At 44.0% G+C, this 24,617-nt stretch overlaps 11 protein-coding genes and 1 non-coding gene across 12 annotated transcripts; 3 read left to right on the plus strand and 9 right to left on the minus strand.

Moving 5' to 3' along the window:
• Positions 1–693: 693 nt before the first annotated feature.
• O0I10_009720 (uncharacterized protein) lies at positions 694–1,512 on the minus strand (the record flags this gene model as incomplete). The annotated part of the gene is made up of 1 exon (XM_058489707.1): positions 694–1,512. The coding sequence occupies one exon, from the start codon at positions 1,510–1,512 to the stop codon at positions 694–696; it is 819 nt and encodes a 272-aa protein (XP_058339583.1).
• A 1,779-nt stretch (positions 1,513–3,291) lies between these two features.
• On the minus strand, positions 3,292–4,680 carry O0I10_009721 (uncharacterized protein; the record flags this gene model as incomplete). Its single annotated transcript, XM_058489708.1, has 4 exons — positions 3,292–3,411; positions 3,460–3,937; positions 4,001–4,475; positions 4,545–4,680. 4 exons carry the CDS (start codon positions 4,678–4,680, stop codon positions 3,292–3,294), a joined length of 1,209 nt encoding a protein of 402 aa, XP_058339584.1.
• A 192-nt stretch (positions 4,681–4,872) lies between these two features.
• Positions 4,873–6,258, minus strand: O0I10_009722 (uncharacterized protein; the record flags this gene model as incomplete). Its single annotated transcript, XM_058489709.1, has 4 exons — positions 4,873–5,136; positions 5,194–5,509; positions 5,571–6,038; positions 6,107–6,258. 4 exons carry the CDS (start codon positions 6,256–6,258, stop codon positions 4,873–4,875), a joined length of 1,200 nt encoding a protein of 399 aa, XP_058339585.1.
• Positions 6,259–7,038: 780 nt separating this feature from the next.
• Positions 7,039–7,463, minus strand: O0I10_009723 (uncharacterized protein; the record flags this gene model as incomplete). The annotated part of the gene is made up of 2 exons (XM_058489710.1): positions 7,039–7,275; positions 7,344–7,463. The coding sequence occupies 2 exons, from the start codon at positions 7,461–7,463 to the stop codon at positions 7,039–7,041; spliced, it is 357 nt and encodes a 118-aa protein (XP_058339586.1).
• A 214-nt stretch (positions 7,464–7,677) lies between these two features.
• On the plus strand, positions 7,678–8,037 carry O0I10_009724 (uncharacterized protein; the record flags this gene model as incomplete). Its single annotated transcript, XM_058489711.1, has 1 exon — positions 7,678–8,037. The coding sequence occupies one exon, from the start codon at positions 7,678–7,680 to the stop codon at positions 8,035–8,037; it is 360 nt and encodes a 119-aa protein (XP_058339587.1).
• A 705-nt stretch (positions 8,038–8,742) lies between these two features.
• Positions 8,743–10,177, minus strand: O0I10_009725 (uncharacterized protein; the record flags this gene model as incomplete). The annotated part of the gene is made up of 4 exons (XM_058489712.1): positions 8,743–9,039; positions 9,106–9,421; positions 9,487–9,954; positions 10,026–10,177. 4 exons carry the CDS (start codon positions 10,175–10,177, stop codon positions 8,743–8,745), a joined length of 1,233 nt encoding a protein of 410 aa, XP_058339588.1.
• Positions 10,178–10,871: 694 nt separating this feature from the next.
• Positions 10,872–12,309, minus strand: O0I10_009726 (uncharacterized protein; the record flags this gene model as incomplete). Its single annotated transcript, XM_058489713.1, has 4 exons — positions 10,872–11,177; positions 11,241–11,556; positions 11,622–12,136; positions 12,199–12,309. The coding sequence occupies 4 exons, from the start codon at positions 12,307–12,309 to the stop codon at positions 10,872–10,874; spliced, it is 1,248 nt and encodes a 415-aa protein (XP_058339589.1).
• A 564-nt stretch (positions 12,310–12,873) lies between these two features.
• O0I10_009727 (6-phosphogluconolactonase) lies at positions 12,874–13,632 on the minus strand (the record flags this gene model as incomplete). The annotated part of the gene is made up of 1 exon (XM_058489714.1): positions 12,874–13,632. One exon carries the CDS (start codon positions 13,630–13,632, stop codon positions 12,874–12,876), a length of 759 nt encoding a protein of 252 aa, XP_058339590.1.
• Positions 13,633–13,840: 208 nt separating this feature from the next.
• O0I10_009728 (uncharacterized protein) lies at positions 13,841–14,365 on the minus strand (the record flags this gene model as incomplete). The annotated part of the gene is made up of 3 exons (XM_058489715.1): positions 13,841–14,014; positions 14,133–14,212; positions 14,287–14,365. 3 exons carry the CDS (start codon positions 14,363–14,365, stop codon positions 13,841–13,843), a joined length of 333 nt encoding a protein of 110 aa, XP_058339591.1.
• A 1,115-nt stretch (positions 14,366–15,480) lies between these two features.
• On the plus strand, positions 15,481–16,861 carry O0I10_009729 (uncharacterized protein; the record flags this gene model as incomplete). The annotated part of the gene is made up of 3 exons (XM_058489716.1): positions 15,481–15,651; positions 15,703–15,744; positions 15,803–16,861. The coding sequence occupies 3 exons, from the start codon at positions 15,481–15,483 to the stop codon at positions 16,859–16,861; spliced, it is 1,272 nt and encodes a 423-aa protein (XP_058339592.1).
• A 103-nt stretch (positions 16,862–16,964) lies between these two features.
• O0I10_009730 (uncharacterized protein) lies at positions 16,965–20,098 on the minus strand (the record flags this gene model as incomplete). The annotated part of the gene is made up of 7 exons (XM_058489717.1): positions 16,965–17,712; positions 17,768–17,963; positions 18,047–18,405; positions 18,478–18,608; positions 18,784–18,799; positions 18,865–19,200; positions 19,260–20,098. 7 exons carry the CDS (start codon positions 20,096–20,098, stop codon positions 16,965–16,967), a joined length of 2,625 nt encoding a protein of 874 aa, XP_058339593.1.
• A 634-nt stretch (positions 20,099–20,732) lies between these two features.
• On the plus strand, positions 20,733–20,804 carry O0I10_009731. The gene has a single exon. It is a non-coding gene; the product is annotated as a tRNA-Asp (tRNA).
• The last annotated feature ends 3,813 nt before the right edge of the window (positions 20,805–24,617 follow it).

Genomic DNA, 24,617 nt, shown 5'->3' on the forward strand with positions numbered 1-24,617 from the left:
AGCCTGCTGATGGCATCGAAAACATAAAGACACGGGTACACAACAACCACTACTGTGACATGTCGTCACTTGTGATCTAAACCAACATTTCCAAATCCTCGTCTTCTTCCTCTTTTGCTGCTGTGTGATGACAATAACACAGGGTCAAATGCCCTTCATCATTCACACAAAAGAAAAACGGATGGTGCCCGGTTGGATATCATGTTGTACGTGCATAGATTTCTTTCTATGCTTTTCTTTTCTCTCTCCCTTATGGCATCAAGCAGCTTTGTGATTATTTGTTATTTGCATTCTCGCATAATAAACAGCGCACCACCAACACCTCCTCCCGCCCAGATCAAGCACATGCATTGATTTCATGCTTCCGATACGTTGACTTTGAGCCGTTGTTTATCGCCTCGTTTTCATCTCTTTAAAGAACACACACATCCATCACGGCAAAAGAATGAAAGAGTAATACAGCTGAGTATCTTATTATTGGTTTGGATCCATAGCCAGCGTTTAGATGTTATTCTAACATTATGTGTACTAATTCATTTACGGATTCCAACATGATGAAAAAGGGGATACTATGTACAAAGGAAAAGACTATGGAACACAAGGGGATGATGGGAATGAGGATGCGGTATTGTTGTTGGGGGGGTTGGTAAAAAGCGGAAGAATAAAGAAAGAATGCTTTTTGGCTCTTTGTTATTACATTACAATGGTCCTAATTGCTTTTTTGCAAGCTGCAGAGATACGTTGAAAGGGGCGTGATGGGATGCATGACGATGTTGGTGATGTCGTCGCATGATTCTTTTCTTTTTCACTGACATGATCGGATGTTGTTGTTGTTGTTGGCTCATGTTTGCTTGATGGATGTATGGATTGTTGTGTAGTGGTAGTAGTAGGTTGATGAGAAGAAGAGGAGGATAAATGTTGTTGACGACGAGGACCACGACAAGAAGATTGGCAATGACGACGTTTACGTAAAGCTTGCCACCATTGTCTTTTACGTCGATACCATGGACGACTTTTATAGGCTTCATTTTCAAGCATGGCATCATCTTCAGCCAAGTCAACAGCAAGGGGTGATTCATCTGACCACCAGTTGTAATCATTGTCATCCGAGCTCACTCTGTTGGTTCCTGCTGATGCTGCTGCTGTTGCTGTTGCAGCTCCCAAAATGGTATCTCCTGCATAGCTGCTATGATGAAGACGAGTTGCTGTGGTCAAGGCACAATATTGCTCAGCATCCAATAATGCAGTGGAAAGTGTGCACGATTTTTGTTGTTGTCTTGGGTCACCCAATACAACCACTTGCTCGTTAAATGATACACGTCGTTGTTGTCGTCTCCCACGTCCTGTTGTTGAGGGTGGTTGTTGTTGCTGTTGATGGTATCTTCTTCTGCTGCCGCTGTTGCCATTCACATCCATACCAAGTACAGAGGAAGAGGTACTCGAACATGATGATATTGATGATGAGAGTGATGGCATAGGCGCATGGTGACCAGGTCGTGAAGAAGGCGACATGCGAAAAGTTTATGCGAGTAAAGAAAAGGTGAGAGAAAACGAAAAAAGAGCAAAAGACGGTTTTATTTGTTTTCAGCATGTCAGGAATCAAAAAACGCACTGCGTCGACCCCCCAAATGCTGTCCTCACGTGGTTTTTGCTTGCCATCAGAACGGGCCGCCACTAGTTATTTTCCCCCATTTATTACAGAGGCTTATCTTTATGCAACTGGCCCTGATCAAGGCCTCTTGCACTATATTCCCCACCTCCTTTATCCCCCAAAAGCGACCCCCTTCCCATTTTGCTTTACCCTTCCGTCATCCCAGAATACATGTTACCCACCCCCCACATCTCACTCATCTTCCACCATTCCTCTCAATTATTACCGCCCACCACTAAACCCCCTTGTTATACTCTGCAAGTCAATCGTCTATTTGCTGATTTTGCTGTGGGGTAGCACTTGTTCCAATTACCGCATCCCCTTCTTATCTTTGTAATTATGGGTTCATGATAATGAGGCAACAAGCTACAATCTGGGTTTCATCGATACGTGTGTCACACACATACACACAATGCCATTTCAACTGCTGTGTGCGAAAAGGATAATAATAGAAAGGGTCCATTGGCACTACGTATGCGTACATGTTGACCCTTACCGCAAATATGAACAGCTATGCAAAATAGAGTGCAGCAAGCATCACCATTGTGTGTGCCTCATCATCTCATCCGTTGCATAATCGGTGACGCACCGAAGGAAACCCCATTCGGGGATAACGACAAAAGCATGAAAAGCTCTCTCTTTCTCAACATCAAAGGAGAAACAGCAGGAGACTAATGCAGCACAAAGAGATTGAGAACAATGGCAACTTTTGATACGTTGTTTTCTTTAGCATGCATTAAAAAACATGCGATTCAAAACTTTTTATTTTCGTTTTTCCCCTCATCATCATCATCATCCATGATTCGTTGGGCTTAATCACCATTCCACCAATTCATTAGATCAACTCGTGCTTTAGCGAGGGGAATGAGGAACCAATTATCGATCCATCACCTACATTCAGGGTGAGATTATACAATACCCTTTTCTCTCTCTTGTGGTTGTGGTGCTACATACATGCCAACCATGTGGGGGTGATGGATGTAGGGTGTGTGGGGGGGATATGGAAACGGAGAAGGAAAAGATGCTAATTTGGAGAACAGCTGTAATCAGTGGTCTGTGTGACATGCTCCTCCCTTTGTCGGATGCATTGCAGCAGCCATTTCTCGACTCTTGCAAGGCACCAAAAAGTAAATGTTAGACCTGGTATTATCTTGTCTTGATCCTATGATGATGCTGACTGGAAGAAGAAAAAAGCATCGATGCTATTAAAAGCATTGACCAGATGACGACAACACGTATGCCATCGGTTGCCATGCCGGTTCATCAGCAGCAGGTTTACTATACACACCGACCAGCAGCTTCACGATGCAGTAGTCGGGAGATTTTTCGGTTTCAAAGACATAAAATTCATGGAGGTTTCTTTTTGGATGAGTAGAAATGAACGACCAAAGGGGAGATAGAGAAAGAGAGGGGGGGCCCACCTTGTTGAAACGATAAAGTAAAAAGTTGTATGGATGATTGTTGCATTGCATAAAATAGTCTCCATCCATCCTCCCCTTCCTCGTCGTCGTCACTATCATCCTTCATGGTTTTGATTCACCCCCTCCCCTTTTCCAAAAGATGGTGCTTATTTTGTTTGAACCCCAAATTGCCACTCATTATGTTTAATACCAGAAAAGAACAAGTCTACTTTATTTACTCTAGGGCACGCTTCTAGTTGGTTCCTTCTTTGGTGGACCGCTTCGTAAAGCCCGTTTTGCTCTATCGTATTGATTGGGCCATTGAGCATCCACACCAAGTTCTTGAGCTGCAAGTAAGACCTATATGGGGTTAGCCATCATGATAGGATCATCTCTATATCAACTTACCCAAGCACTGTCACGCAAGAATTCGCGAGCTATGAATACGAGATCCCCTTTTCCTTTTTGCAAGATCTCCTCCGCATCCTTGGGCTCGGTAATGATCCCGACGGCCCCAGTGTCAATATCGACATTCTTCCTCACCGTATCCGACAACACAACTTGATAAAGAGGTCCAACCGGATATTGAATGTTGGGCAAATTACCGCCACTCGAACAATCAACCAAGTCCACTCCAATGTCCTTGACAGCCTTTGCGTATTCAATCGTTTGCCAAACGTCCCAACCATCAGGAGCGTGACCCACAGGATCGGGATTGTTGTAATCGGTGGCAGAGACACGTACAAAGATAGGCTTGTCTTGTGGCCATGCATCTCGAACAGCCTTGACAACTTGAAGAGGAAAGCGCATACGATTCTCTAGTGAGCCGCCATATTCATCGGTACGTTTGTTGGAGTTGCCAGATAAAAAGTTGTGTAGCAAGTATCTAATTGGGGGTGTTATTAGGTTCGTGTCAAGAGCCAAACGATGATAGCAATACAACACATACCCATGAGCACAGTGGATTTCAAGTACTTCGATTCCTGCCTTATCAGCTCTTACAGCAGCATCAGCAAACTTTTGTACGAGCTCTTGGATTTGTTCTTTGGATAATCCACGTGGATTTGGATGCTTCTCATCAAAGCGAACACCTTCTGAAGGGCCGCGTACATCATTGGGCCATCCACCTTCTGATTCGGGGACAATACTATACCCTTTCCATGGCGAACTCATATCCGCCTTACGACCAGCATGGGCAATCTGCATACCAGGGACACTTCCTTGCGATTTGATGAACTCGGCAATACGTTTGACAGGCCCAATATGCTCATCACTCCATATACCACTGTCATCAGGTGAAATACGACCTTGTGGTTCCACTGCAGTAGCCTCCATCATGATCAAACCAGCTCCTTTGACAGCAAAAGAACCAAGATGCACCAAATGAAAATCATTCATCATCCCATCCTTGCAACTGTACATGCCTACATTCCCCCAAATTAGTTGTCACCATCATCATCCCTTGACGTTTGGCCAATAAAAAGTGTACTCACACATAGGAGAGACTACCACACGATTATGCAACGTGATTGAACGATATCGTTTGGGCTTGAACAACAATGCATTATGCTCTTTAGTAGCTGATCCAGCGGATACTTTGGAATTCTGCGCTTGAGGTGGTACGCTCATAGTGATGCGTGGATGACAACAGAAAGAAAATGAGAGGAAGGAAAGAAAGCTGCATTAAGCAAAAGGATCTGGGAATAAAAAAGACAAGGACCCCTAAAGTGTGTCAAAATCTGGAAATGACAATTATGCATGCATGGGTTTGTGATTTATTATGATATGATAATGGGGATCTATTAAGTTCATAATATGCATCTATAATTTGCCGTTCTTGCCAACCCAACGCTCTTGATCAGCACGTTCGTATTGACCAGACCACTTGACATGGACACCAAGCTCTCGAGCAGCACGCATGGTCCAGTTGGCATCACGCAAGAATTCACGAGCGAGGAGGATGTAATCAGCCTTGTTTTCTTGGAGCACCTTTTCAGCTTCACGAGGATCAGTAATCAAGCCAACAGCACCCGTGGGAATATCAGCATCGCGCTTAACAGCTTCGGCAAAAGGAACTTGGAAATGCTACAGGCAAAAGATGTGTTACAAACATGCTGACTACGTTGATTCGTGCATACTTACAGGAGCAGTGGGATACTTGACACGTGACACATTGCCACCCGAAGAGCAATCAATAACATCGACACCGATCTTCTTGAGCTCCTTGGCATACTCAATAGCTTGGTACACGTCCCAGCCATCCTTGTCATGGGCAAAGTGATCGACATCCTTAAAGTCGCTTGACGAGAAACGAACCCACAATGGCTTGTGTTCGGGCCATACGGCACGTACAGCACGTACAATTTCAAGAGGGAAGCGCATACGGTTTTCAAGGGATCCACCATACTCATCGGTACGCTTGTTGGAGTTGCCGGACAAGAAATTGTGCATCAAGTAGCTATACATGGCAACGACAAATTAGCCACAACGCCACAATGAAACTTAATTAAAACACTTACCCATGAGCACTGTGAATTTCAAGCACTTCAATGCCAGCCTTGTCAGCACGTACAGCGGTATCGGCCCACTTTTGAACGAGAACCTTGAGTTGTTCCTTGCTTAATTCATGAGGCTTGCCATGTTTCTCATCAAAAGGCAATTCAGAAGGACCCCAAATATCGTTGGCCCATCCTTCTTCCGATTCAGGTACAAGGCGGTATCCGGCAAATGGGGAGCCCATGGATGCTTTACGACCTGCATGAGCAATTTGAAGACCAGCTACAGCACCTTGAGACTTGATGGCATCCACAACACGCTTCAAGGGTGCAATTTGTTCATCCTTCCAGAGACCAGAATCGTGAGGAGAGATACGACCTTGGGGTTCAACAGCAGTGGCCTCCATGATGATCAAACCAGCACCTCGCAAAGCAAAGGAAAAGTAGTGAGCAAGGTGGAAGTCGTTCATAGCACCATCATGGCTCGAGTACCTTTAAGATCATCATTCAAAATCATTAGCATCTTCAATGATAATTGGGATTGGTTTAGAGAAGCTTACATGCACATGGGAGCAACAACAACGCGGTTCTTGAGAGTGACAGAACGAATGGTGGAAGGCTTAAAGAGAAGAACATCCTTAGCAGCCTCAGTATCAACAGCGGTACCGGGAGCGACCTTGGTATTGTGAGCGAGAGTGGGAATAGGATACATAGTATTATGAGTGTGTTGTGTAATGATGAGATTGTTGCTGTCGACAGAAAATCCCTCGCACTTTTATAGCTTTCATTGATTTATAAGCATCCAGGGCAGATCGGTCGATACAAACTCAGCTGGTATGGTAATCGCGATATAAGGTGTGCACACTTGAATTAGTAATAACTTGTACCTGCTTCTTTACGTCTCGCATATAATATATTCCACAAAGCATCCGATCCGATCACGACATCGGGACACCTTCCAACGCGATTGAGACACTTTTTCATGGCTATCTCCATCGTCTTGTCGAAAATGAATCCACGCTGTACCTCTGAATCGGGGGGTTTATCGTAATTAGAATTCCCTTGTTCCCAAAATCATGCCAGCAATCTCAAAGAATGAAAATTTGTATGCTACCAATTCACCCATGATCTAGGTTTGTTGAATCATGTACCTTGCTTAATAATGCAGTGACACGTTTTTGCGGATCATCATGTTGTTTCAATGGTGAAGCTCCGCTATGCTTGCAACTTATAATACAAGTCGATCATGTCATTGATGAGTGAGTATTGTCGGAAAGAATATCGGAGAACAATTAACGCGCATGTACAGCAGTAGCAACAGTGACACCAAGGAGTATGCGGAAAAAGGATTTTCATAACCCCTGCTGCTTTATACGTATACGACAAGTAGCATAGTAGAAGAAATCAATCGAAAGGGAGAGAGAGATGTGTGATAAAAAGGCTTTATGAGATTGTCATCATGATACTATAACACCTCTACATATCTATTTTTTCATGTCCATCCAACCACGAGCAGCGAGACTGTCGATTGATCGACCCAGTTGACGGGAACACCGAGATCTCGAACAGCAATGCATGATCCGGTTGGTGTTACGCAAGAACTCACGTGCCAACGAAGTTTCTTGAAGAACCTTTCAGCTTCACGGGGATCAGTGATCATACCAATAGCAGTAGGGTGGGGGATATCATCATCACGTTTGACAGCTTCGGCAAAAGGAACTTGGAAATGCTACCAATCGAAAGACGTGTTAGAAAAAAGATTGTTTACGCCGATGACAAACCAGTGTGGATACTTACAAGAGCGATGGGATACTTGACACCTGGCAAATTGCCACCACCAATCTTCTTGAGTTCCTTAGCTTGACACACATCCCAGCCATCCTTGTCATGAGCAAAAGTGATCGATATCCTTGACATCAGTGGAGGAGAAACGAAGCCATGATAGCTTGTGTTGAGACCACGCGGCACGTACTACTTCAAGAGGGAAGCGCATACGGTTTTCAAGAGATCCACCCTATCCGTCGGTACGCTTGTTCGAGTTGCCGGATAAGAAACTGTGCAACAAGTAGCTATAGCCATTGCATGAGCCAACCATTGCCACATCCCGTTTGACATTCTTAAACACTCACCCATGAGCATCGTGAAGTTCAAACAACTGGACACCGGCCTTGTCAGCACGTACAGCGGCATCGGCATACTTTTAGACGGGATCCTTGATTTACTCTTTGCTCAATGCATTTGGTTTGCCATGGTTGTCATCAGCGGAAGGACCAGTCGGATTCAGTTACAAGACGTGGATCAAGCAAAAGGAGGGTGCTTTACGACCGCCATGATTAAGTTGAAGACCAGCTACAGTGCCTTGACATCCACCACACGCTTCATAGGAGCAATTTGTTCATCTTTCCAAAGACCAGAAACACGACCAAGTGGATCAACAGCTGTGAACTCCATCATGACCAAAGCAGCACCACGCGAAGCAAACGAAAAGTAATGAGCATGATGAAAGTCGTCCATGGATCTATCATTGTAGTAGTAGGAATAACATCTAAATAAACAAAGCCATTCATTAGCACACATAATACTAGTAGCAGGGTACGAGACATAAGCAAATTGCCTATCCATATGTTGGCGGGTAGAGCGTAGTTTATGCCGCTGAGTTCGCATTCCGAATGAATATCCGGGAGCGTATAGTGCAATAAGGAACATAATTTACCACATCGACTCCTCTACTATGACTAAAATCCACACTTTGCTGGTCTTTGATGGTGATTCCAATACATAGATACGCAATTTATTCTCATTGAAGCTCTGTTGGCGTGGTATTGGATATCATAGATGATAGGTCAAGAGCTGCTGCTGTTTGATCTTCGTCATGCGCTAGAACCAAGGAGTTGACATGACACGTTAAGCCCAATCTTAGGGTGCTGGATAATGCAGAAATACATCCCTTTGGCAATTTTTACCCATAAGGTATCTCGCATGACTATGACCGATGCTGTTGTATCATATGTACGTGCGCTATTATGGTTAGTACAGGGATATACGTAAGAATTAGCTGCGTAAGAATGAGAAGATGCTTTATCAAATGCATGCGTTTATGATATTTAGCATGATGCTGATATTACTAGTATATGTGTTGCTATTATAATGCTTCTATATGCCCATTTGAACAATAACGGATGATGTTCTTGATGACTCACACGTTCGCTGGATCGGGTAGAAGCGAATCAACCAAAGCACCATTCTTGCCAACCCAATGCTCTTTGTCAGCATGCTCGTATTGACCAGCCCATTTCACACGAATACCGAGCTCTTGAGCAGCACGCAAGGTCCAGTTGGCATCGCGCAAAAACGCTCGTGCAAGAAGGATGTAATCAGCCTTGTTTTCTTGAAGGATCCTTTCAGCATCACGAGGTTCGGTGATCATACCAACAGCACCGGTAGGGATGTCAGCATCACGTTTGACAGCTTCGGCAAAAGGTACTTGGAAATTCTACGGGGTGTGTGTGTGTTACAAACATGGTGTTTACGTTGCTGACAAATCAACGTGAATACTTACAGGAGCAGTAGGATACTTGACACCTGATAAATTGGCACCAGCAGAGCAATCAATAACATCAACGCCAATCTTTTTGAGCTCTTTGGCGTACTCAATGGCTTGATACACATCCCAACCATCCTTGTCATGAGCAAAGTGATCGATATCTTTGAAATCGGTTGACGAAAAACGAAGCCATAATGGCTTGTGTTCAGGCCATACAGCACGTACAGCACGTACTACTTCAAGAGGAAAGCGCATACGATTTTCAAGGGATCCACCATACTCGTCAGTGCGCTTGTTGGAGTTGCCTGATAAGAAACTATGCAGCAAGTAGCTACATGTTGTACAATGACAAATCAATCAAAACGCCCACACTAGGATCATAATGAAAACAATTACCCATGAGCACTATGGATTTCAAGCACCTCAACACCAGCCTTGTCAGCACGTACAGCGGTATCGGCCCACTTTTGAGCGAGAACCTTGAGTTGCTCCTTGCTTAATTCATGAGGCTTGCCATGTTTTTCGTCAAAAGGCAATTCAGAAGGACCCCAAATATCGCTGGCCCATCCTTCTTCCGATTCAGGGACAAGGCGGTATCCAGCAAATGGGGAGCCCATAGATGCCTTACGACCTGCATGAGCAATTTGAAGACCAGCTACAGCACCTTGAGATTTGATGGCATCCACAACACGCTTCATGGGAGCAATTTGTTCATCCTTCCAAAGACCAGAATCATTAGGAGAAATACGACCTCGTGGTTCAACAGCAGTAGCCTCCATAATGATCAAACCAGCACCTCGCACAGCAAACGACAAGTAGTGAGCAAGATGAAAATCATTCATAGCACCATCAATGCTTGAGTACCTGTAGTAGTGGTATCATTCAATTCATTAGCATCTTCAATGTTATCTGGGATCGATTTCTATTGAGCTTACATGCACATGGGAGCGACAACAATACGGTTCTTGAGAGTCACAGAGCGAATGGTGGAAGGTTTAAAGAGGAGCACATCCTTAGCAGCCTCGGGATGAATGGCCGTACCAGGAGCAATTTTGACCTTGTAAGGGAGAGAAGGAATAGGATACATGGTATGTAGTATGTGTATTGTGCCGTCAACAGAAAAAATAACGTGTTTTTATAGCTTCCAATGATGAACGATAAAGATGTATTTCCAGAGCACGCAATTGCGCTCTACAAGCTCAGCTAGCATAAAGCTGTTGTCTATCAGGTTACACACATACCATGCATTAGTAATACTATAGCTTTCCTAATTGGCGTTTATTGCTTGTTCCTGGTCTTATAGTGACATGCCCATAACAACTCGCCTATGTCCTGTATTATTTTTCTCATTGTCATTAAGCCATACGCTAGAATGTTATTGCTGCTGTTGGGAACCCTTTATTCTTTAGATCACATCCATCAGCACCACGATGGATGAGGGTCTTCTTGTGTGACGTGAATACTACGATTGTTGGTTGCACTTACACATCTTGCTTAATAAGAATGAGGCTGGGGGGATGATAGCATGATCCCACACAAAGCACGAAGACCAAAGCCTGGTCGTAGTAGCAAGAAGCTGGGGCCACAATATTGGAACGTGTAAATAAGCTCTGAGGATGCTTCAATCGGGATGAAGGGAAGAATGAGAGGAAGATGATTCGATTTATCAAATGCATACATTTATGATTGATACTTGAAACCATGCCGACACTAGTGTATGTGCTATTATTATAATGCTTCTATAGGACCATTTCAACAAAGTAACGGATGTTCTTGATGGCTCATGCTTTGGACGGATCAGGGACAAGCAATTCTTTGACCAAAACAGCATTCTTCTTCTTGCCAACCCAATTCTCTTCATCAGCATGCTCGTATTGACCAGCCCACTTTACACGAACACCAAGCTCTTGAGCAGCACGCATGGTCCAATTGTCATTGCGTATAAACTCTCTGGCCAAAAGGATAAAGTCAGCCTTGTTTTCTTGAAGCACCTTTTCAGCTTCAAGAGGATCAGTGATCAAACCAACAGCAGCCGTGGGAATATCGGCATCACGCTTGACAGCCTCGGCAAAGGGTACTTGAAAATGCTACCAGTTGAAGGATGTTGAGTAAGGAATCCCTTGTATTACAAATGCACTGTGAATACTTACAGGAGCAGTGGGATACTTGACACCTGATAAATTGCCACCCGCAGAGCAATCAATAACATCAACGCCGATCTTTTTGAGTTCCTTGGCATACTCAATGGCTTGATACACATCCCAACCATCCCTGTCATGAGCAAAGTGATCAATATCTTTGAAATCGGTTGACGAAAAACGAAGCCATAATTGCTTGTGCTCAGGCCATGCAGCACGCACGGCACGTGCGACTTCAAGAGGAAAACGCATACGATTTTCAAGGGATCCACCATATTCGTCGGTCCGCTTGTTGGAGTCGCCTGACAAGAAATTATGCAGCAAATAACTAGATAACCCAATGTATCAGCCACAACGCCACACATGCTATGACATGATCAAAATATCACTTACCCATGAGCACCTTGAATTTCAAGCACTTCGACACCAGCCTTATCAGCACGTACAGTGGTATCAACAAACTTTTGAACGAGATTCTTGATTTGTTCCTTGCTCAACGTATGTGGTTTGCCATGCTCTTCGTCATACGGCACTTCAGAAGCACCCCAAATGTCGTTGGGCCAACCATCCTCCGATTCAGATAAAAGACGATAACCAGCAAATGGCGATCCCATGGATGCTTTACGACCTGCATGAGCAATTTGAAGACCAGCTACACTGCCTTGAGATTTGATGGCATCCACCACACGCTTCATAGGACCAATTTGTTCATCCTTCCAAAGACCCGTATCATGAGGAGAAATAAGACCTTGTGGCTCAATAGCAGTAGACTCCATAATGATCAAACCAGCACCTCGCAAAGCAAACGACAAATAATGGGCAAGATGAAACTCGTTCCATGAAACCATCAATGCTAGAATACCTAATGAACCGATAAATCCATAAGCATCCATATCTTGTATATTGATCTTGTGTGTATGTGGGCTTACATGCACATGGGAGCGACAACAATGCGATTCTTGAGAGTCACAGAGCGAATGGTGGAAGGCGTAAATAAGAGTACACCCTTTGCAGTCTCAGGATCGATGACACTGCCGGGAGAAACTTTGGTATTGTGAGCAATAGCAGGGATAGGATCCATAGCGTGGCGTGTCTAATACATGCAGTAAGCGTTGTTTTGATGATCCCCACATTTTTATAGCTTTCAATCTTGGATGATGCAGCAGGTCGCGCGCGATACAAACTCAGCTGGCATAACAACCCTATCAATGACATGAGGTTGCACATACCATGCATTAGTAATGTTGGTGATTGGCCTTTGTTGCTTGTCCCTGATTTGTGGATCACATGTCCAAACACCTTGCCTACGTACCTGTTTTCAAATAGAAAGGAAACGTATTCATCAATGACCCTTTCCTTCCTTGATATTGCTGTATTTAGGCACTCATCTATCAAACCAGCATAGCACAATGGATGGCGGTAAATACTACGACTCACTCTCTGCTGTACCTTTACCTTTGCACCTTACCTAATAAGAATGCGGCTGTGTCTGTAACGAGATCCCAAACAAGGCATGAAGGAATGTAGTCACATCATCATTGGATCTTGAAATAAGCTCCATGTAGTAGGATGCTGCAATCAAAACATAACATGGGTAGCCGATCGTTGCCTGATTCCAAAATCATGGAGTGTTTATTGTTGGTATTTACAGCTTTGGCGTATTGGAGGAGGATGATGGTGATGGTAAAAGGGCTGCTGCTGCTTGATCTACGAACCAAATCGCTGGACCCACGAGTTGACAAGGGAGTTTCATTTCAGGGCGATGAAGCACATTGAATAGCATCTCTTGCTTTCCTTGTCCTGTTGCCACAAAGACATTCTTTCGAGCATGATGGATGATGGGTAAGGTGAATGTGATGCGTTTGGATGGCGGCTTTGGAGAGTCTTCAATGGAAGCCACGCATGAATGGTTTTCATTGAGAAGTGAGTGGCCTGGAAACAATGAGCAACAATGACCATCAGGGCCCATGCCGAGTAAAATGACATCAAATTCAGGTACAGCACCCTTGAAATGATCACGTAATTGTTGCTGATAATCGGCAGCGGCAGTTACTGGTGCATCGATATGCTGCTGGTTCATGGCGTGCACGTGAGGTTGCCTTGACAACGGTAATCTATCCAGGAGCTCTTTTCGCAGCTCAAGATAGTTGGAATCGGGATGACTCAAAGGTACGCATCGCTCGTCTGCAAAGAAAATGTGCCATTTGTCGAATGCAATGTGGGAATTGTTGACTAGATGCTTGGACAAGATCTTTGGAAGTGAACCACCGGAAACTGCCACGTTGAATACGCCTCTAGCATTGATAGCTTCTTGTGATTGGTGTTCGATAAACGTATCCAACCCTGCAGATACCAGGTCGCTATTGGCAAAGACCCTGACACTGGTAGTGGATGTAGTTGTCATTATTGCTGTAATAAAGATGGAATGCTTTGGCCACCACTGGGTGCTGAATTAAAGAACATCTCCCCTTCAAATCCTATATCCCACACCCCGCATGAGATAGTATCATAGCAACACACGTAATCTAAAGCCTCCATTTGATGCATCCTCCCTTTCTCATCCCATGTAACCTTCAACGTATATCGCAAATGGAACTTTATTCATTACTCGCTTATTTCTTTTGTTGCTTAAGAACCTTCTTGACAATCTTTTGTTCTTCGACAAGGAAAGCACGGACGATACGGCTGCGAACACAGTGGGAGCAACGAGAGCCACCATAAGCGCGGCTGACAGTCTTTTGGTTCTTGGCCAAGTTAGCCAACTTGCGTGCGCGGAGAGCCTTGAGCTATAATAGACACGACGTTCACTTGCATTAGGTCACGTGATCTTGCGTATCATGCATTTATGCATCTCTGTATATATATGTCTGCATCCTCTCTTTATGTTCCCCCATGTCCACTTACGCCAGGAAGAGCAACACCGCAATCACCGCAACGGGGAGCCTTGACAGGCTTCTTTTGGTATTGGTAGACGAGCTTACCACCTAGTAGTAGTAGTAGTATTGAATAGGTCGCATGAGCATGATGAAATCAAAAATAGCGTATATAAAAGTCGTACCAGGGGTCTTGACGACCTTGACGCGGTTAGAACGAGTGTTGTATGAAAGACGACGTCTGTAAGTGAGTCTCTGAACCATTGCGACTAATCTGTATACGAGAATGCGTCATGATGCGAATGTGTGTGTGTGTGAGCGTTTTGCTGTATGCTGGTGTGTCATCCATCCTCATCCATCCGTTATCCTTATCCATCCATCGTATATCGTTATTTGTAATGTCGTTTTCGCTGATGGATCGTTCCTCTTTTCTCTTCACCCTCTCTCTCATTGTATGTGTGTGTCCCATTGTACATACCCGTATAGGCGGGAAAAGGGACGAGATCGGATCCAGCCTCCTTGACAAATTTAGGAGCATCGGAGCTGGTTGGGGTCCTGTGGCCCTGTTTCCACAGCAACACTTTGTGCATGAATTAAGCCGCATAACGTTTCAGCATTTGCAGCAACAATAGTGTCATTCGGTTGTGCCCATGATCTGTCATCATGGAGATTATTACACAAAAAAGTGTTTCAAACCAATTGTTCACACACCATAGTAGATCATCTCAATAAAGAAACGATGCAGCATCATGCACTTGCACGATGAGCTATATATTATCCATATGCATGTCGGTGAATAAGGCAATGGTTCTAAAGGTTGTACAGTATAGTGATGATCAAAGTAGAGTAGATTTTTGTCACACGGGGTAAGCATGTGGATGACATGGTCGGGTGGGTAGAGAGTGTGCCACTGTTGTGGGGGTTGTCTCAAAACATTCAAGGCATCATGATGATGATGATGATGGGTTTACTACTACTACAGCGCTACTATCAACATGACGTGAGAGTGAGAGTGAGAGAGCGAGATTTCAAAAGACAAGCATGATGTACGTAGCAGCAATAATAGTAGTTGTAGCGGGCAGTGGACTAAATCAGGAAAAGGCTGATTCTTTGTATGGAGGAGATCAATCGACAGCCATGACGACGTGTGAGAGAGTGAAAGGGTGTTGGTTGTATGCAGTAAAAAACAACATCCATAACAAGAACATAGAGTAACAAGTTATTGATAGCAACAGCCCCTGGATTCTGCTGCTGTATGCAAAGAACAAAACTTTCTCATTTACCTACTCTCTCCTTGTTGCCTACTTTCTTTTTTCTTCTCTTTCTTCCTTTTTGACACACAAAACACACGCGTCTCTCTCTCCACTCCTCTTCACTCTATGGCCACCAACAATAGCCTATTGCAATTTGCTCAAGTCATTACTGACCATCACTATGACCCATCCCCTCCATCACCACAACGGGCTCGCTCTGAATCTTCTCCTCACCCCACACTGCGATCAGAAAACAGTCGTCTTGACCACCGTCGCTCCTTTTTGCCCATTCGAAAGGTAACAAAAGCTCATCATGGCATAGCGCATACTCATTCCACCCTGAAATAGAATGCCTGCGTTGTCTGTGGCATATGTTTCACATGTTCCAATGTAAGAACTGTCACTTTTGGGACGTATTTGGATACTAATTGATAGTTTATTGATTTAGACCTATGGGATGAATTGTCGATGTGAAGAGATGCAGCCGAGACGAGGTAGGAACCTTCCAGAGGGCAGTCTCGACTCGAGGGCGAAAAAGCTGCATCCACGGGACAAGGAGGACTATGCATTTTCGATTGAATGGCTCTCATTGCATGCACATCCAATGCACAAGAACAGCACAGGGCAAGTGATTGGACTCCGCAATCTTCCCGAGGTCTCCCTTTGTAAAGCACACAGCAGCACATTGTACAGGGCAAAAAAGAGGCACGAACGAAGCAAAGCATCTTGTTCTCCTACGACATCCACCACAGCTACTTCGACTACAATCACCACAACCACAACCAATACCAATGTCAATACCATCAATCATAGCAACAATGATACAACAAGTAAAAAGATACCAGAAGGAGGTATTGGAGGATTAGCTGCCAAGGTACGAGAGATCATGAGTCAACAACAATATCCACCACCACCTCCACCACCACAATCGGATTTATCCATTCAAGCATCCACTTCATTGAAGAGAAAACGTCCTTCGCCACCTATTCATTCAAGTGCATCTACTCCACTTTACGCTACGGCACCTCCCATGCTACGACACAGTGCTCCATCTTCCTCTTATTCTCATCAATTACCTCCTTTGCAGCAACAGCAACATCAAGAACAACAACAACAACCACCATCACAACAACATCAACATGCAAGGACACCCTCGCTTTCATCACTTTCATCCTCTTTACAAGAACAATTGCGTTTATCTCCACTACGAGTACAATCGGTCTCACTAAAAGCAATCTCAAGCAACCTGCTCGATCCACCTCAGTATTACGTACGCAACCTTGCCATCACTGATACATTCACTTTTCGTGATCTACTGAATGAAGTCGATATGACGGGTCCTCCACCCCCTGGCAAACGTATCGTTATCATCGATGACAAGACCGATACCCTTTTCCCATTAGATCAGGCGATTCGCAATGTCATCAAGAGACCATCCTCTGCACACATAGAATTGTCCTTAGCATTGAGCGACAAGGCGGCGATCGATTGGAGCACATACACTTGATATCATTTTCCTTTCTCATTCCCATAAGCACTCACACAATGAAACATACATACACATACATACACACATCACAAACATATATATTTGCCTTTTGTTGGATGCTTTATTCGGAGGGTTGTTGTTGATATGGGTTGTTGGATGTATCTGTGGGGGGTTGTTGTGGTTGCAAATAAGGATCCCAATCATTCCAAGTAAATCCACTGGAGACGTTCCATAAAGCTATCTCGGATGATAAACTTGCCAAGTCAAACTGTACATTGCCATTACTTCCTAAAAAGATGGCTGGTGCCATATCCTGAATTGCTGCTGCTGTCGTTGGATCGAGAGCAATCGTATCCGTTGGCAAAACATTCCCACTGGTATCGAGTAATGATGATGATGACGTTCCTTGTTGTTGTTGTTGTTGCTGAGAATAGAGTGCTGGTTCTGGATTATGTTGGTTGGGCATAGATAGAGTAGGCGTAGGCGTAGACGTAGTAGTAGTGTTATAATACAAATTAGTGCTGTTGTAAGTTGGATCGGATCGATAATGCTTTTCAGGGGAGGACATGTGATTGTCACCATCATTGTTGGATATTCCTTCTTCTCCTTCTGCTGTTTGAGAAAAGTCGCGTTTCCTTGATGTTGTCAATGGCTCATGCTGATCTCCTCCTCCTCCAGTCTCATCCACCGCTACTGAAAACTTGGCAGCCAACGACATGAGCAATTTGGCAGGCCGGCTCTCCCGATATACTTCATCCTTGGTGTAAATGTAAGCACACCGTGCAAGATACTTGGCACCCAATTCTCTAAAGTACTTGTTCTCGCCTTTGGCATTGAATAAAAACACCATTGCCGCCTGAAATACGGAGCTATGCCAATGATGGTTACCTTTTTTATACTCTCATCTTTTTGCTATCCACTTACTATGACACAATGCTCCAAGGTAGGCAAATGTAACCAACGGCTTCACCATCTTCTACAAGTTCAACGATCTTGATAGCTGCAGCTGTGCAAGTGCTTAATGCTTGAAGGGCAAAATGGATATTGGCAGGATCTCGGTTTCCAAGACGGGGTCGATAAAGCAAGATTTGCATGCAATAATAATAAATACACAGCGCCACTATATCGTATCAAACCAACATTAGCAAAAAGGGTACCTCTTTCCTGCTAAATGGATATACTCACATTCACCATTTTCATTACCGGTTGCTTCCACTTCAATTCGCCCATTCTCGCTGACAACAAAAGACATGATCTTTGACCACGCTGAAAGCTCTTTCTCGATCTCCATAGTTGCCTGTGGATCTGTTGCCCTTGATGTGCGTAGTGCTGCCGGTGAATTGAGGATAGCAAGTACCTTGCCAAGGATACGTCCAAGAATGCAGTTGGATACAAAGGAGTTGTAAACGTGTCGTTTTTCTCGTACATCTGCTATTGCATCAAGTAATATCTTGGGCATGAATTCAGTCGCAGTTGGATCTCGTGCATGAACACCACAAGGAAAGTCGATTTCATAAGGTGTTGGTAATTCAACGTCGTAGTCATCATCAATCACTGTAACGCTATACATTGACAACATTTTGGGTGAGAAATCTACTCTCACACACACACACACAATGACCATTTTTACTTACGGGCGGCCAAGCTCAGCTGAAATCTCCCTATCCAGGATGTAGGCTGCAAACCATACCCGTCGTCGAAGCTCAATCTCTGGTTCAGGTAATCTCCATCGTGACGAACTTCGATGTAATCCAAGGTCCTGTGCCTGTTGTTGGTGTTGGCATTCATCATCAATGCATGCTATTCCGAACCCATCATCATCATCATGCAGTCGCTTACCATGCGAATTGCCTAGCAGTAGGAGTAGCCACCATTCAAATGCAAAAAGGTGAATCAAATGTTTCCTTTTCCTTTATCCCACCCCTCTTCCTTCGACTTACTGTTCCACAAGTAAACCTAGCATACCAATGCATACATCAGTCATCAGGACATTCCCTTCCAGCGCCCTATAGACACATTACCATTGTAAAGTATCATCATCTTCTTCTTTTGAAGTATTGACAAAGGTTGCCAGCAAGATCAATGTTTGTATAGTGCTTATTTTGGATCGACGATACACCACTGCAAGTAACTTTTCTGCTCTCTCACGAAATATCTGATGGAGTGACAAGAGCGTACCGGACGTGACACCATAACGAGCCATGGGATGACCTTCGCGAACCATAAATTGGCATGCACAAGCACACATGGCATAAACAAGGTGTTCATCGGGAAAATGCGGGTTCTGAAAGTAGTACTGCTCGAGAAATGCGATTTTGCTTATCATGGGAGAATACGGATGAACGTGATGGAAATAGCTACACACACCCTTTCTATGAGTCATGCCATCCATACAATAATAATCCCAACTACTTACGCTTGGATCATGGCATCTGCTAGTTGTTGTGTCATATAAGGTATGTCGGCAAAAAGAACAAATCGCTCAAGTGGAAAGGAGCTGTTGTTGGTGAAATCAGCTTGGTTTGGTGTCGAATCTTCACTCTTGAGAATAACATGCTCAACCAAATCATCATTGATCTTTTGCCTTGATGCAGCTTCTTGATCCAACATATGAAACCCGGCACTGCCACCAATATAAAGCGTCTTTTCATAATCTGAAAGGCTCAATTCGGTCATGTCGTCTGTAAGAGCTGCAGTAACATCCTTCCTGCTACTACTGCTGCTGCGTGATAGAATAAGAGGGTCGTCTTGGATACGGGTGGTTGATGAGGGTGATGGATGATCGGCCGAAGTTACAGAGTTGTTGCTACTGTTGTTATTGCTGCTGCTGCTATGATGATGCTGATGATGCTGATAATGATCCAGTATTCCTTCAAGTCGATGAACCCGATCTTCCAAGGCTTCAACATACGACGACGACGACTTGCTGCTGCTAGGCATAGCCGATACCTCTGCTTTTTTCAGCTGTCCCACATTGCACTCTATCCCAATCGCTTTGCATGTGCTGCATGGCCACGTCTCGTCTGCATTACATCGTGTTTTGCGCTTTCGGCATAGGTCACAGCTACGCTTGGCTCGAGTTCTTTTGGGAGTGACAGGTGCTGGTTCCACCATGGTTGATCCAGGCATTGGCAAGATCTTTGGAAGGGGACGACGCGCTCGACGTTGTTCTTGTTGCTGCTGCTGTTGCTGTTGTGGCTGTATTCGACTATGGCGTACATTGGCATGCTTGTCGAGAATGCGTGCATTGTCCATGTTGAAATACGTCTTTTCTCTCCTCACACTCGCACACAGAAAATAAAAGGGAAAGAGATAAACCGTTATCGGGGTTCATCTTCCCCACACAATTCTGCCATCGCGTCCTAAATATAGAGTTCATAGCATAATCTTCCAAGAATGGAGATCAATGTACACGTTGCCAGGCAACAATAGTGATAAACTTTCTTTCAACTATGATTCGCATTCCACCATTCATTGACTCATAGATCATCAATCATCAGATGTAAAAGGATTATCAAATTACACACTTCCATATCTGCAACATGCACATGTATAGTCGCGTTGAAGATGTATAAGATTTCCTTGATCCATTGTTACTTGCTGGTTTTTGAAGGAATACACTTTGCTGCATATACCTTACAACTGAGTCTGAAATTGAGAAGCTCCCAAGAACCTGCGTTTGAATTGCTCTTGTAGTTTGCCATAAATTACACGCCCCATATCCTCCCAAATGCACCATCAAGCATACCATCAAATGCACAATGTGCTCCGCTGCATTTTAATATACATAACGAGGGCGTTTGCGGCACTTTTTGCGTTCTATATTAGGAAATTTTGAGGTATATATAGTACCGCGCGCTGTAAAAAATAAGAACGGTCAGAGATCCTGTCTCGGATAGTATAGTGGTCAGTATCCCCGCCTGTCACGCGGGAGACCCGGGTTCAATTCCCGGTCCGAGAGCATTCTTTCCTCTTCTCGAGGAAAAATCCTCTTTTTTATTTTTTGTTCGATTCTGGTCACGTGACATGGAGTTCGCTTTAATTTTTCAAGCACACGTTCTTCACGCTACCAAAAGCTCGAAGCTCTTTTGCTTATGTAGAACCAATTGTGACAGGTTGAGCATAACTTTGCTGTTGTTTTCATGATTACTATTATTCTACTCATTGTGCATTATAGCATGAATTCCAAGTAACGACTTGCTGCATAAACTTTATGGATCATATATCGCTGATGGTCTTTAATAGAAGAATCAGCATAACGAATGTGGAGCAAGAGCTGCTCAAAGAAAGGGACTGCTGTATTACCATCACCACGTGGCGAATGTTTGATACATTCAAGCATTTTACCTGGAGCTTTCAATAGGTGGATCAAGCTTCTTTAGGTCCATTGTTCCCTTCCCCAAATCTCCTCTCAATAAATGATTGAATCCGGTTGAACTATATAGAGGTACACAATTGACATTGGTCATGAAAATAGACCCATTGGGGGCTAAGAGAACCGTATTAGTAGAGGAGCAAGGAAAAGAAGGCCATGTTTTATCACCTATCAGGATACGCATTATGTATGAATGCATACATTTATTACAAAGCCGATAACGGAACCGCATTTATTCCATCAAAGCTACTATATTATCTACAAGCAACCAAGAAGGGGATAACTACCATGCTTTCCTCTAGCTACTTGGTCCCCACCACGATCCTTGCCTTCATCATTATCCCCGCGCATCATATCATGAGCATGTTCCTCGTCTCTATAAATAAAAAACAGCCACCATAAACAAATCTGGTACATGTTGGAAGGATGATGTTCAGTAAAATTCACAAGGGGAATGCAAATAGGAAGGAATCACACAACCAAAACGCTTTCGTAGTTACCCAGACTCATCCTTGTCTCATTCATCCTTTCTAAAGAAAGAAGGATCCCTCATCTTTCCAATCCTCAAAGAGTAACCACCAACATATCACGAGAAGGGCCTGTCTTGTGCACTGATGATGTTAAATGGCCAAAAGGTACAGGCTGGAGACGAATACAAGGGATGATGATGTTGATGCCCAAAGTTGGATTGCCTGAAAGAAGATCTATTCAATTCATTATTAGCATGCATATACAATAAACGTCTTTTTCATCTTCTTTGCTCACTGTACTTGCCTTTTTCATATACACAGTGACCTTTGTTGCTGGTTACTTGGACACCGAACACCACGATGTAGTGTAGTCGAGTTGAGTCAAAAGCCAAATGAGCCAACGCCTTTGCGATCGAATCTTGCCATCTATACAAGCTAACACGTCAATGGAACAAGTTTTGCTGCAACATTGGCCCTGAATGTACCTGTTGGCACCAAGCGTGGAGTGGCATGACAACGAAAAAGAAGGGTGGTGATGATTCACCTTGGTTACAGCAACCCGCATTAAACTCTTTCTGCAGCACATACAGCACCTGCTCACACACACATCCTGCCACTCAATCAAGATCCCCACATGCATGATCATTATGCGATTGCACAATCAAAGCTTGTCATGTTTGAATTACCCTTCCATCCTTTATTAAAGAGTTCATTTCAAGTTATCATCTTTATGTGATCAATTATGGAGAGAAGAATACTTTTAAAAAGAAAAGTTTATTGGATATCAAGTTAAAAGACTATTTAAAGCCATTCTTAGCCCATCATAACGATGGTTTCCAGATGTGACCACGAGGAGGTGATGGCTATCCACATCCATAGTTTTACGTCTTCCCGGACGGGCCCTTTTAACGTCTATCGCGGACGGCTAGTTATACGTCATTTGAGCTACGACGGCAGCATTTATAGAAAATGTGCGAAAAGGCGTTAACGTCTGACGACGGCAAACATTTTACGAATGTGCAAACGGGAGTTTACGTCTTACCAAGACGGGCCCTTTTAACGTCTATCGCGGACGGCTAGTTGTACGTCATTTAAGCTACGACGGCCATTTTAACGTAAATGTGCAAACGTGATAGTTGACGTGCCATCAACACGGCTTCGGGCGTGAAGCAGACGCAGTAGTTGACGTACTACCGAAACGGGTCTTTTAACGTGTTATGGACGTACCTAACAACACGGGCATGTTTACGTAGGCCAAGACGGGCAGTTTACGTCTTACCGAGACGGGCCCTTTTAACGTCTATCGCGGACGGCTAGTTATACGTCATTTAAGCTACGACGGCAAAGTTTATGTCGATGCAAGACATCTCGATCAGCAAAGCCAAAGGAGAAAGAGGTGCGCAACCTGGGGGTTAAAGTGCTGCGCAAAAAAGTTTTCGTTTATACCCGTTGCCATGCTGAGGTTGAAAATGGACAAGTCACAGCGGCCATTGTCTTCTTTATGACGTGTTAGTTGAAGAGGTTGTCGTAAAAGACACGCATGCACAAAGACACACTTCTTGTACCTTGGGTCATCGCTATATGGGGAAGGTGCTAATGCGTGCACGGATCACTAGCTGCAAGTAGTGGTGGAGTTTTAGCTGATATCAATCGGAGACACTCGATGAACCTCTTTGTGCAAGGTTTGACTTTACAGCATAGCATCATTGCAACGAAGTATGTATATCAGTCATTCATGTGCATCATCTTTTCAATACATATGGATAAAAAGTTTTATGAATTGACTCTCTCTCTTATGTATCCATAGCTACTGTATATGAATTGGCAGGTTGGTTTCCATTGCGGCGTTTCCTCTTTCATACAGCACCAGCTCAACGCCGACTCCTCCAGCACTCACTGATGCCATTTCCATCGCAACAACAACAACGTCAACGGTGAAACGAAACAACCGTGGAGCGTGTCAAACAAGGATCGGTGACCCATGTAGCTTCCTCATTGACCAAGAGAGTAAGTACGATCCACCCATCACGGAAGCAACACAGTAGGTATGTCCAAACACGACTTCCTGCTTTTATGGTAACAAGGTATCATTCATTCTTTTTCACAAGATCCAAGGCAAAAGGGGACGGATTATTTATATAAGGCGTATCTCACTTTGAACTTGTTACGTTGGATGATCCCATGGCAATGATCACAAGAAGCGCGTTTACATGAATGATACGGGTAGCAATGGATCGGCAAAGGCAATCATCGAGCACGCAACATTGATGACACTACAAGGTTCACCAAGGATCCCTGGGAAATGACGGATGTTGGTGGTATCAAACAGGAGGAAAATGGTAAGGGTATTGGTGGATCTATCTTTCTATGGCAACAAGGACACAGTGACAAGGTCACGAGCACTCTGGGACGAACAACTTGTTTATCCAATTAGGATCATCCTTTGCTCAGGCGAGATTCCAGGCATGGAAGTAACACTGATAAAGACTTGGATGATGGGACCTTGGTCAAAGGATGATGGTATCCATGATTGTATTATGTAGTTATTAGCATGATAGTGGTGGTTATGGTTCTAGAAAGGATGATGACCTTAAAGAACGTCAATAAAATGAGATGAGCTGCCGCAATTGACTGGTGCAAACAGATCATTGTTACCGCCATGGTGCTGTATGTTGTAGGATGGATGATGATAGGAAAAAGGAATTTACATTTCAAGCTTCCCACATTTTTCACAAACAAGATACTTTCAGATCCTTTGATCATCTTTGGTTTATTGAGCATATCATGGTTAACACGAAAGAGAGGTCCGCCTATGATAGCCTGCATGGAGCATGACCGATTCTTATACAAGGCCGCATGGCATAGCGTTAGCTGAAAGCTGTTACTGTAAAGGTAAGCGTGGTATGTTCATGCACTCATGCCACATTGT

This window comes from Lichtheimia ornata (assembly GCF_029851405.1).
Source record: "Lichtheimia ornata isolate CBS 291.66 chromosome Unknown scaffold00058, whole genome shotgun sequence".
Taxonomy (NCBI): Eukaryota; Fungi; Mucoromycota; class Mucoromycetes; order Mucorales; family Lichtheimiaceae; genus Lichtheimia; species Lichtheimia ornata.